The sequence below is a fragment of the Harmonia axyridis genome, chromosome 1 (genome assembly GCF_914767665.1).
Source record: "Harmonia axyridis chromosome 1, icHarAxyr1.1, whole genome shotgun sequence".
Classification (NCBI taxonomy): Eukaryota; Metazoa; Arthropoda; class Insecta; order Coleoptera; family Coccinellidae; genus Harmonia; species Harmonia axyridis.
The window spans coordinates 56,540,067-56,553,536 of record NC_059501.1 but is presented as its reverse complement, the minus strand read 5'-3'; the positions used below and the strand labels follow the sequence as shown (position 1 = coordinate 56,553,536).

The window sequence follows — 13,470 nt, the reverse complement described above, 5'->3', positions numbered from 1 at the left end:
CGAAACGAGTGTGTAATTGCAACAAATGGCCGCACGAGTGTACCGCCATGTTTTTTCAGCATAAAACAATTTCTCATATATAATTAACTGCCATTTTTTCACATTGTAAACCAGCGAACGCGAGAGATCGACGATAACTTTTTCCCCATGTCCATGGCGGCGTTTCGAATAAAAATAACATAGATCAATACTGATTAAACACCTGGACTGGCAGCGGCTTTGAAGGATTTAAATGGACGAAAATGAAATAGAATCGGCCATGTCGTGATAACGGTAATTGCGGTTGGTACCACCTGACGTTTACGTTTATCGCATCAACTACCAATAGGCCGTATTAGTGAGGTTAGAATCATTCTTTTCGAAATGTTACAGAGATTCAACTTTGAGATGAAAATGAATATTAGAAGACGCCAAATATTGGGTCTCTTCAACTAGTCTTATGTTTTGATTTCCATCTCTCGATCAAAATCCACTTTCCTAAATTGAAAAGGATACCATGCTGTTCGTGTGTTGTGGTCATATAGTAATGAACATAGATAGAGAGTATATGCAATTTCGACATATTTCCAACATGGTTAGAAATCGTTGTCGGATTGTGATATGTTTTCAAATCCACAATTTTACTATATCATTATGAATGTATATTATATTGAATGAAATATATTTATTTGAGTGATTCCCGATTGAATATTTGAAATCCGATATTTTTCCTGATTTTCGAATTTATAATAAGCCGAATATTTATTATTTTCTGTATCAGAAATACATTTTGATTTAAATGGTTGAGTTCAAGAAATGACCATAATTCAAAATTCCCGCCTAACTTCACTAATATGGTCTATAGGCGAGGAGATCCGACTGAAGTTGATGATATTCGTTCCGAACCGAGTTTTTTTCAATATTTCCTTATGATAAATCGACCTCGTAGCTCACGGGGCGGCATAATTACATGCTTTTTAATGAAAGTTAAAATTTTCACATTAAATAACTGTTATTAACGTTAGCGTAAAAGATATTATTAGACGACTAATTTTTCGATACGGACAGGCACGTAACAATAAACTCATTAAATAGTAATTTCATCGTCAAACAACCAGAAACCGGGACTTCGGTTGGTCTATAAGGATAATCACGGTAATCATGATGTATGAAGTGAAAAAAAGACGTTGAAAATATCAGATTTTCGTAGCGCGTTTCGTGATAAAAGAGAATATGAAGGAGACAGAAGTCGAAAATGGCCGGGGATGTTTGCAGAATTGATTTCTGAGCTTGGATTTCGGTGTGATTGATGTATCGAAAAAAGCCTTCGCGATTTCCGTTGCTAATATTCGGAAGTCGACGTCGTATTTCGCATGGCGGTCCCCGATAGAACAGGATATCAAAAACTGGTCTTTCCGCAACAGAATTCCACTTCCGAACAGAACATATCTGGGGCTGTATTTCCGGTATGGTTATCCTGGTTTATCCGTCAGGGAGCCCCGACGTCAACATGTGTCTCGCTTACGGAAATCCAGCGGGATTTGCTGAAACGTATTACGCAATATTCGTCTTCCAATTTCGTCTCCTATGGTTAATTCAGTCGACGAAGAAAGCTTGAATTACATTCGCTAAATTAGAAGTTTTCAATATTGTGGTTTTCTTCTAATATTAAATGAACATTCAGCAACATCAAATATACAAGTAACATGATAAGCGTAAAAAAAATATGTCACCCAAGAAAAAAAGTAGATATATTAATAGTAGAAGAAAAATGCAAATTTCCTTATTTTCTTGACATTTTTATGAAATATTAATACATATTCATTTTACTCAGTAAGATTAATTTTCAACTGAAGAATATTGAGACCCATAATTAACAATATAAACGCACATTCAAGTTGAAAACATAAAAAACGAAGTAAGTAAATGTTATTCATCGCCAACATTGTAATGATATTTCCAACAAAAATGGGAGTATATCACAAGATCATATAGTTAATATGGAAAAAGTCTAAATCTCCTATCTCCATTGGATGAAATTTAATAATACCAATATTTTCCTAACATTCCCACCAATGATAAATTCGACACTAAGACTAGCTTTATAATGACCTTCTCATATAGATAACACATTATCAAACGTTTTTATATTTAACTTTTGAACATGAGTCGTAAAAAGAAGTATTTAAATACGCTAGAGCAAGCATTTGATGTTCAACAGTGTTTCCAAATTTCGTACCACAATAAATCACAGTTACATCATCATAAGTCCTTCAAATTCTTACCGCACAAACATCGATGTAACGTTAGAACGTTGTCGCAAAAAAAAAATCATTGAATCATGTTCTTTCTATTGAAAACCCTGATCAAAAAAGATTAGAGAATGACGCCACAATTTGTTTACGCATTTTCCATAGAGTTATAAACATAGATAGAGGAAGTATACGCAATTTTTACATGTCCCCAACATGGTTAGATGACGTTGTCGGATTGTGATATATTTTCAAATCCACAATTTTACTATATCATTATGAATTGTATATTATATTGAATGAAATATATTTATTTGAGTGATTCCCGATTAAAAATGCAAATTTGAATATTTGGAATCTGATATTTTTCCTAATTGTCGAATATTTATTATTTTTTGTATCTTCCTGCTGAAATCCAAGATTTGGCAACTATTGCTCTCCTAGTGTCTTTCTAGCGCGTTTGGCGCGCTTGAAGTTTGTTTTCCGAATGTCTGATATATTTAGGTATTTATTTCAGCATATTTTGAGTTAATATGAAACTATGGGACATAAAAACTGCGTTCTTTGTGGAGAAACTCGCGAATTGAGTGAAATAGAGTATGACTGATATGTTTTCATTTCCGCGCGCTTCATGTCAAATTTGATAGTTCATGTTGGGGACAAAATTTGCTTACTGAAAATGACATATGCTTCCTCTTTCTGTGTTCATTACCCTGAGGCAATTTCTGTTCGGGATTTTTGTCAGTGTTGAAATCATAAATTTCCCGAAAAAGTAAAGTTCACCATATGATTTGAATACGAACAGCCGTGAAAAAATCGATCTTATCTAGAGAGTTTAAACCTAACGCTGGCGAAACGCGTCGAATGCCGGGTCCAAAAAAAAAAGAGGAAAAAAAATATATGTTCGCACCACGATAGCAGGCGTTGGCGGATTCATTAAAAGTATTTTAAATTGAGCTTTCCGAGGGCAAGGGTCCCCCACAGCTCTGGAAGACGGATGGCGGTTTCTTATTTATTGCTATCTACAATTCGGATCGGGCTGGTTCGATACGATTGTGACCGTAAATCCTGGAACGGCGGAGGTGATATGTTCACCCCCGGGGTGCATTGAAATCAGCTCGTGCGGCTTGTGCGTGTGTGCGCGCGCTAGGTGATCGAATTCCATTCCGCAGCACCCTCTCTTCAATTTTCTACCCGTTACACACGGACCCCGCGTATACGCAAATAATGGCGAAAGATGCTGCATGCGGCATAGGGGGACCGTTACGGAATCCCAGCGTAATAATAAAAATCACTATATGCACGGCTCAGACTGGAGATTTTCCAACGCCGAGGCCATCACGGCGGCTCGTCCTAGAAAGTAATCGTATAAGGGTTATGCAGCCCATGAGATACGCAAGAATGGGGTTATGGGTCCCCCAGGGGCCCTTCCGAGGTGTGATGAGAAATGGATGAATAGTTCCCGACCGTCTTTCAAAAACCTTTTACGCCGCCGAGGAAAACGATTTGGGATTTTCGTCCCCCTTTCGCCAACACGCCGTTTTCCGATCGGAAAATGGTTTTTCACAACCGCCCGTGCTAACATGGCCACACCAACAGTTTTTGAGCTATCAAAGTTTATTCTTCAAAACTAATAAAGTCATTATAGTGACTTAATGAAACACAGAGGCGACAGAATATTCATTAATTTCTGTATCTACCTGCTGAAAATCAAGGTTTGGCAACTTTTGCTCTCCTAGTGTCATCGGTTGTTTCACGTTTTTTGGCGCGCTTGAAGTTTGTTTTCTGAATTTCCGTAATATTTAGGTATTTATTTCAATATACACTGATCAACAATTGCTAGGGATCACTTATGAACTTCTCTTCATTTGTATTTTTTTCAAGTTATCTCGTGAATATCTGTACATTATATGTTCTCTAAGGAAAAAGTAAGATGTTTTGAGTTGATTATATCAAAGTCTTCCTCACTTCATCGGCTTTTGTTCACAAAATCGATTATTATCTGTAGGCTGTTACAGGTGGAGTGAAAAGCAATGTGGTATTTGTTATTAAATCTGTTTTTTTCTCTCGTTCAAACACATAAGGTGACAATAATTGAAGAAATGAGAACAATATCAGCTTATCAGTCATGCCGAGAAGACGTTTGGCTCCTGTGCAACTGGACCAAATCATACGGTGGATACAGGAAGGTTTGTCCCAGCGAGAAGTGTCCCGGCGGTTGAATGTTTCCCAAAGTGTCGTGAGTCGGGCTTGGAATAGGTTCTTCTAAAACGACTCAGTAGCTTATGTTCATGGGGGAGGTCGGCAGCGCAGTACAACAGCTGCCCAAGATCGTCTTTCGATCCTCAATGCTAGGAGAAATCCCCACTTTTTATGTTATTCAAACACAAAATTTTGAGTGTTCCTAATAAAGTCTTTTCTTCTCTCCAACTTTCCATTTTTCATTCTTTTCTCAAGTGAACCATATTATGAACTGAAAATACTCTGATATCTGACTAAATTTATAATCTTGGAGCGAATATTTCAGAAATAAATTTAGAACAAGTAAGTGATCCCTATCAATTGTTGAGCAGTGTATTTTGAGTTAATATTAAACCTTGATTCACAATGGGACATAGGAAGTGCTTTCTTTATAGAGAAACTTGCGAATTGAGTGAAATATCGTATCACTGATATGTTTTCATTTACACGCGCTTAATGTCAAATTTGATAGTTCATGTTGGAGACAAAATTTGCCTACTGAAAATGACATATGCTCCCTCTATCTATTTATCTATTTCTATTATCTATATTTATTATTCTGAGTAATAGCACAATGTACTTTCATAGGAGGCGGGGTTCTCTATGTATATTATTCCTGGTAGAAAATTCTGCCGAACTAAACGTTTTTAATTAAACCTCACGTGAATTTCAGTTGACTAGACAAACCATAGAATAATTCACATCGTCATACCGAATGACGCTGTAGAAGCGAGTGTCTTCTTCTCTCAGCAGATTTAGCAGTCAGTCTGTCGGCGTACGTTCTTCCGCCGAGGAAGCAGGCAGGGGTTCGGCGATATAATTGCAACGAAACAACGCCACTAACAAAACGTAGTCGGGTCGGGGATGAGAGGATCGAAACAAAGAATGTTCCCGGTCTCCGCGGAATGAGAGAAACACGAAAATGCCGGAGCGCACTTCGTTATAAATGATCGTTTTCGCGACAATATGAACGGGGTACACGGCGACGGGATAGGCATGGCGGGGCCCTTTTACACGAATCCCAACGACCCTGCGATAACTCCGAATTCATGCATTTCAAGCCCGTTCTGCAGCGCGCATAATTACGCCAGATTGAATCTGACCAACTCCTGGAATCCTATACGGCGAATAACTCGGCGCGCAAAGAAATTTTCGGTCCAGTATCTTTGCGAGATACGCCGCTGACGAGACCATAGAATCGCGTTTCATGTTTGACGTATTGGCTGTTATTATCAAACATCGCGAATTGGACTTATGTTGAAAAAAAACCTACAACTTCTCATATTTATTTTTCAGCGTTGCCGTATTGAGATTAATTCGAGTAATACACGATACCTGTGGTTGATTTCAACGATACAATATGTCTAGTAGTCATAAACATAAAGTAATAAACATAGATAGAGGAGTATACGCAATTTTCACGTCCCCAACATGGTTAGATTACGTTGTCGGAATGTGATATATTTTCAAATCGACAATTTTACTATATCGTTATGAATGTATATAATATTGAATAAAATATATTCATTTAAGTGATTTCCGATTAAATATGCAAATTTGAATATTTGGAGTCCGATATTTTTCCTAATTGTCAAATTTATAAAAAGCAGAATACTTATTATTTTCTATATCCACCTGCTGAGATCCAAGGTTTGGCAACTACTGTTCTCCTAGTGTCATCGGTTGTTTCACGTCGTTTTGCGCGCTTGAAGTTTGTTTTCTGAATTTCCGATATACTAGGGTATTTATTTCAATATATTTTGAGTTGATATGAAATCTTGATTCACTATGGGATCCAAGAAGTGCGTTCTTTGTGGAGAAACTCGCGAATTGAGTGAAATATCGTATCATTGATATGTTTTCATTTCCGCGCGCTTCATGTCAAATTTGATAGTTCATGTTGGGGACAAAATTTGCTGACTGAAAATGACTATCTATGTTCATTACTTTGAGAGTCGATTCAAGGATTGCAAGTGTAGAAGTGTCGTCGAACCCGGCTTAATCCAGCTCGGATTCTATGTGCGCAATTTGACATATTACCGTCGAATGTATCGGAAGGAACGGAAAAGGGGGCTTAGCTATCGATCGTAGGAGGCTAACGGAGGTCCGACGGTCCCCTCGCAATATCTGACGACTGCAGGATTAGCGGCATGGGGTTTAATGAGTCGTGCAAGTAATCCGGGATCAGAGAGCGATACTTCCGATAGATTGATGTCCCTTTCAAATATTCATGCGTCGCCATGCTCTATGGTTTGCAGTCTTTATCTTCTCGGCCGGACCACCGCATTATGCATTATAGATCCGGCCCGGAGGTCAAGGAGCCGAATCTCCGGGGAGCACAGAGAGACGCAGCAGCGGCGTTATCTACGGGTCTTGGGCCTTAGCGCCAATTGCGGATCGCCATCCTTTAATTCTGGCTGACAGGTGGACGGCGGGTTCGCTACTAGTTGAATTTCCTCGGGGAGTCGCTCGAACCGAGTTACATGGGGCCGTCGATGCCGTCCTCGGATGGAGAGTCTCTCGGCGCCATTTTCTGAATAAGAAACGCGGCCGGTCGCGAAGATAGATGCTCCTCTTGGACCGAGAGCGCTCATCTCACATGAAGACGTTCCTGAGGAGCATATAGGCATGGACAAATTTATTGTTGCCTGGTCGCTCAACCGCCGTGGACAGAAAATCATCTTTTTGAATCTTAATATAGTATCGAAAACTACTGCAGGTGAATTGATGAAAAATTGATCGAACCATTCTGAACTCCTGGTCAAATCCCATGTTTCAGTAACACGAAAATAGGTATTTCTAATATGTTTCATATATGTCGGAAAATTAGAATGTTGAGTATAAATTGACTTGAATGATTCAAGTCGACAAAACTGTCTTTTGTATTTTACCGACCTTCGGATATGTGGAAAAATAAAGGAAATAAGTAACGTTTCTATCGTTCTGACTTTTTGGAAAGTCATATACGTAACTGAACTTACAGTCATTTGAACCTACAAATAAGTAATTCGCTAACTGTCGATTGTGTGCGTATCTAGATATGAACGCTAGTCTCTCTGCAAATGAAAATGATGACGCAATGAATCGTAGTTGACATTACTTCACACATTTAGCGGTAAGAATTCTGCTGTTAACTTTGTTGAATGAAAATTTCCCAGTAAATAATTCCTTCACAATCAGGAATGAGGCCGACCGTAATGATTTGCAACATATGTACAGTGATTACGGATCTAGAACGTAAAAATGAAATATGTCTGGCTTTTTAAGCCCCCTTCATAATTTATTAAACATGCATTAGCTTGCTGATTAGTTCCATTTCTAGTACTTTTTTGTCCAAAGCGGAACAAGACTCCAATAATATATCTGTACTTGTGAAAAAAGAATAAATACATACAGGTTGTTTTTTACTATATTATCTTTCCCTTGAATCACTTTTTTAAATAGACGGTAATGGTAGTGGAATTGATCTGGATATTATATTCGGAAGAACCTCAGAGTAATAAACATAGATAGTAGGAGCATATGTCATTTTCAGTAAGCAAATTTTGTCCATAACATGAACAATCAAATTTGACATGAAGCGCGAGGAAATGAAAACATATCAGGGATAAGATATTTCTCTCAATTCGCGAGTTTCTCCACAGAAAACGCACTTGTTATTTTCCATAGTGAATCAACGTTTGATATAAACTCAAAATATATTGAAATGAATACCTAAATTTATCAGAAAACAAACTTCAAACGTACCAAACGACGTGAAACAACCGATGACACTAAGAGAACAAAAGTTGCCAAACCTTGGATTTCAGCAGGTAGATACAAAAAATAATAAGTATTCTGCTTATTATAAATTCGACAATTAGGAAAAATATCGGATTTAAAATATTAAAATTTGCATATTTAATCGGGAATCACTCAAATAAATATATTTCATTCAATATAAAATACATTGATAACGATATAGTAAAATTGTGGATTTGAAAATATATCACAATGCGACAACGTAAACTAACCATGTTAGGGACAAGTAAAAATAGCGTATACTCCCTCTATCTACGTTTATTACTCTATGGGAAGAACTAATTGAATTTTTGAAAGTTTCCAACGTGCATGAATAATAATATGATAAGTATCAGACATTTAAGATCTTCAATACCGGCTAGAAAAAACCGAAATTCCTTATCCAAAGAGGCCGAATTCCCGATTAATGCACGCCGTTTAACCTCATCATCCTATAGCCGCCATTATATACAGGACGGGGCATCACCTCGCCATCCTCGTCATTCTGCCTTTGGCTCTTCTTTGTTCACGAATAGCCGTTTTGCATACCGGTTTGGCTATAAACGAAAATAAGAATAACACGCATTTATCCGGATTTACATTATAGGCAGTGATGTTGTTCGAGATTCATTTTTTTTTTGCCCCGTCTTTTTTTTACGGTCCCGGGGAGAGAGAGAACGGCTAAGCCGACTTGACCAAACGACCGCTCGAGGCGGGAAGGACTGAACCCTTGTGCATTGTTTTTGATATTTAATGCTCATGACACGGCGCGGTGGCCAAGATCGTACGATTTTCTCACGGCTCCGAAAATGCGCCAGTCTCTATACCGTCCAAGTGAGACACCCTGTATACAGGAAAAAATCGTAAAGTTGAAATTTTCGTCAACGCGTTTTCTGCGATTCATAACATCAATTTTTTTAAGAAACAATGGAGTACAGTCTGCTAACCTCGCAACACAGCGAATGAGGGACAAATGAACCATTTCGAGTGTCAATCATTGCTTGAGTACTTTTGAGAAAATGTTTTGGTCTCAAAAAAAAAACTCAAATAATATGATAGTGATCTTTCAAGAACTTTCGAAGCTTTTAAATCGAAATGTGATAAAAACATGGCGGTTCATGTGCTTTTTACATGACTTGTTTCATTCAGGTTCCAATTGTATTACAGAAAATTAAAGTTAAATCTCAGAAAAGAAACATGTGTTTCAGAATAGGAAAGTATAATTCTGGAAAGAAAAATTGGATTGCAAAATAGTTAATTTAATTTTAGAAAAACGAAATTGAAATTCATATTAAATTGGAATTCAGAAAAAGAGAGTTGTAGTAAAATAGTGAGTTGACTTTCAGAAACAGCAAATTATATTCCAGAAAAGGAAAATTGTGTTACAGAGGTTATCAATTCAATTTCAGATTATGTAATATGTAATTCAAAACAGTACTGAATGTGAGGTACCAGTACAATGTAAACAGTATACAGACATTTAATAGATATGGCTATTAATTTTTATGAATTCTGAAGAACATGTAAGCAATTCTGATTTACTTAAAATTTCTTTTTTCTTAATTCTAAATTAGCAAATCCCAATCCGAATTCCGGTATATTTTCTGAGCTAAATTTTTTTCATTTCTGAGTTATATATTGCTATTCTGAAATACAAATTGCCGTTTCTGAATACAAAGTTCTTTTCCTGAATTTTAAATTCACTATTCTGAAATTCAACTTGCTCTTCTCAATTAATTTTACGCTTTCTGAATTACAATTGAAAAAGTCTCTGCACAGTAAATGGATAATATCCATTCAGTCAGGAGCTTTTCAGCGTTCGTTCATTCATGCGCTAATTGCGCCCTTGGAGTTCACGGACAATCGAATTTGACTAAAGATTTATCACCGCAGTGAGTAGAACCTTATCGCCTGAGACCATTCTATGCTCAAAATGCGAAAATTACCGACATTATGAGAAAATGATGAATATATATCTGTAAAGGAAACTGATTCGTTTGTGACAAACCATAGAGCGCTGACACTATCCTACGATAAAAAGATTTCGGACTCACCGTCAAATGCTGAAATAGCCACGCCCTCAATATATTTGTTGCTACTTTCGGAAAGATACCCCGTTTTTTCTGATTCTTCTTGCCGTTCGAATCGTCGTCTTCTTCTCCTGTACCTTCGCCGCTTCCGATACTCGCGTTGCTGGCATCACCTGAAACATCAGAAATAAATGAGAATTTGTTTTTTTTGGATCGGAATTATTCCGACTGGAAATTTGGCAAAAAACGAAACAATTTTTAGAACATAGAGTCTTGCAGGCGATGCCTAACATGCGAGCAAGTCTGTGTTCGTCGATTGAGCTATTGGCTCCTGTCGACTCGATTGTCATTCGAGTTTGTTCGAGTGGGGAAAGGAAAAATGAAAAACTGATTTTTCTCATTTTAGGTTCTTTTTTTTATTTCTTGGTCTCTGGTAGACCTCTCAGAATTGTTATGTGTATCAGAGTGTATGTGAATGAAAGAACATGTTTCTATTTTTTGTGCGTTCTTTAGAAACTAATATTAACGCAAAACTCTAATAAGCTAGTCATTAACGATGAAAAAACCGATGAAAAAAGAGGAGTTAAATAATGCCCGCTGAGACCCAAGGACCGTGTATCAAAATTTATGATAATATTTATGTTAATGAGGTGGGGCGATATTACCTGTGATTGGCGTTCTTCTGGAAGATGGCGGTGAGAGCGTTGGTTTTTTTTTATTTCGATGAATAAGTTATTCATCCGCTTCAGACAAGGAATGAATGAATAGATCAGAATCTATTCTAAAGTTCAATTGACATTTCGGTAAGTTAGATTCTTTAAAATAGACCCTAAAGTCCTTTCCTCAAATATTTAATTTTTCGAGTGTGCGAAGAACACCCAAAAAGAAAATCGAACACCCCCAATTTCACAGTGAACGCAAACAATTGACGTATTCATTGGATGCAGAATCTAAAAACTCATCCCATCAAAAGCACGAGCAGATAAAACAACGCGAGGGGAGGGAGACGTCGGTTGGCTTTAGAATTCTCTCTCATTGACTAAAAACCGCGTGTGTTTGTTTTTCTGGTAATGACTGCAATTCGCCATCGTTCAGCAAACAACAACAGCAGTAGTCGCTCGTGAAAGTCCTAGGTCACCCCTAATCTCATTTCTTCCCCTTTCTGTTTGCGTGTGAGTCATTAAACCCCTCTCTCGGCGGACTCACCCTCTTTTGTTCTGCATACAACACTGTATTACATCGAGGGCCATTATGACACCCGCAACATTACGTATAGTGATTAGATGACCGGCTCCGATCCAATTCTCAACCTCCGTGAGACCCACAGAACCCGATCGGAACCATCGAATCATTAATCCAAGGGGAATATCGAAATGGTCCTTCGAAATAGGATAAACGAAAATATGAAAAATATATCTAGTTAAAAAGTACCAGAACGAATATTAAATAGAGATGAAGTTGAGAGATTAACTCTGTGTTCGATCGGATTCTGTGATCCGTGAACGCAAATGTCGCGCTTTCCGATTGTGTCGACTAATTGACGCATTTACGGATGCAAAATGGAGCGCACCGTTCTATTAGAATAACGTGACAACTGGCAGATTTATCGGTTCAATAGTTGGAAAAAAGGCCTGGTATAGAAACGCTCGACAAGTCATATTAACGACCAGAAGTGGGAAGGTGTGTTGTAGTGCAAATACAACGGGTTTTAATGGGTTCAGAATATTTGTTGTGGGCTCATACAAAATTATTGATAAATTATGTATCTGGAATGGCATGCAACACACTGACAAGGATGAAGGGAAGGTAGCTTATTGAAATTTTACTCATTAGGCATCTTTGTTAAGATTATTTGAAAGATAAAGCGTGATGTCAATTCTATGAACGGACATAAAGTTGATGGCCTGTGGTTAAATTCGAATCAGGCGATATTGACATATCTGCTTTACCAGCTCTACCGGCAATAAATCCGGTTGTGTTTATGCTTTCTCGAAGAAAAATATCGGACTGTAAGAAATCGAAATACTTCACTAATTGGTCATTCGAGCGTTGAATTGAAGATTCTCCGAACGTAGGCCATCCAGAGATGCTGTAGTGTTTCAGAAACGAGTTCATTACTTACCGAACACGTGTTTATTATAAAATCTTCCAGGCGCGTAGCGAATATCGCGTCGTTTCTGGAAACGGTCCAATTTGACAAATTAAAATAATGTTTGTCGTGCAAAAACATAAAACGGACCATTAACGAAGTCGCTCGTATGACTGGCCACAGAGTTTTACTAATTCAGCCGAATTTATGTCCTAGCATCGGAGCGCGCTAGTCAAAATAGATGACTAATATTGAACGAAAAATAAACGACGATCTCTTCGGTTTGACAGATCGCTGAAAACTGGAAGACAGGTGCCCCGACGTCGGATACCTTCATTTCTATTTTTCCATTGTTTCAAGAATACACACTCGCGACCCGAGGAACAGATGGATCTCTCTCTGCGTTACGTCTTGACGTAGGATGCATTACTTGATAAGACGGTGACAGAAGCTGTAAACAAAGCGGAAAAGCTTCCAAATGCTAGACAGCCGTTTGTTTATATTGTGTCTATCTTCTGGTGGAGAAATTCGGAAGGGCTTTTAGTTATCTCAGGCATCAACGATTTTTTGTTTATAGAAACAACTAACGTCTTGAGATTTCGGATCACTTACGCGCAACTGGCTCAAATAGTTTCTCGAAAAAACAACGATGTGTGAGCTAGTCAAGATAGCTATCCTGTTGAGCAATTGCTTCTCGACGTGCCGTAAGCTATAGAACCTGTGTTGCTATTAGACGCTTTCATTACTCGTACGTAATGGACTCAAAGTTAGCACAGTTCCAAATGACGTTATAATCAACAACAGAATACTTATATAGAAGTAACAGATTCCATATCTTTATTAAATGATCGGGTTTTGTGCGTGGCGACATCATTAACACCATGTCTGAATGTTATCAGCTGATCGTTCCACTTATATCGCTTATGTGAATCGGTTGTAAATGGTTTTTGCTAGGCCTGAAAAATTTATAGGCTGGACTTCCGATGCACAGAACCAGCATTGATATAAACGAATTATTTATTAGTGATAACTTTCAAATAAAGTGCTCTAAAAATTTATATTCACAACTCGGCGTAGTTTGTATGCCATGTATGGGCGA

At 37.8% G+C, this 13,470-nt stretch overlaps 1 protein-coding gene across 7 annotated transcripts in view; it reads right to left on the bottom strand.

The window, feature by feature from the left end:
* The window catches only part of LOC123671710 (homeobox protein homothorax), a 232,707-nt gene that overhangs the window by 29,238 nt on the left and 189,999 nt on the right, over nt 1–13,470 (bottom strand). For all 7 annotated transcript variants that reach the window (XM_045605697.1, XM_045605692.1, XM_045605691.1 and 4 more), the window contains one exon: nt 10,307–10,455. In XM_045605697.1, coding sequence (XP_045461653.1) covers nt 10,307–10,455 — 149 coding nt within the window. The remainder of the gene's footprint in view (nt 1–10,306; nt 10,456–13,470) is intronic.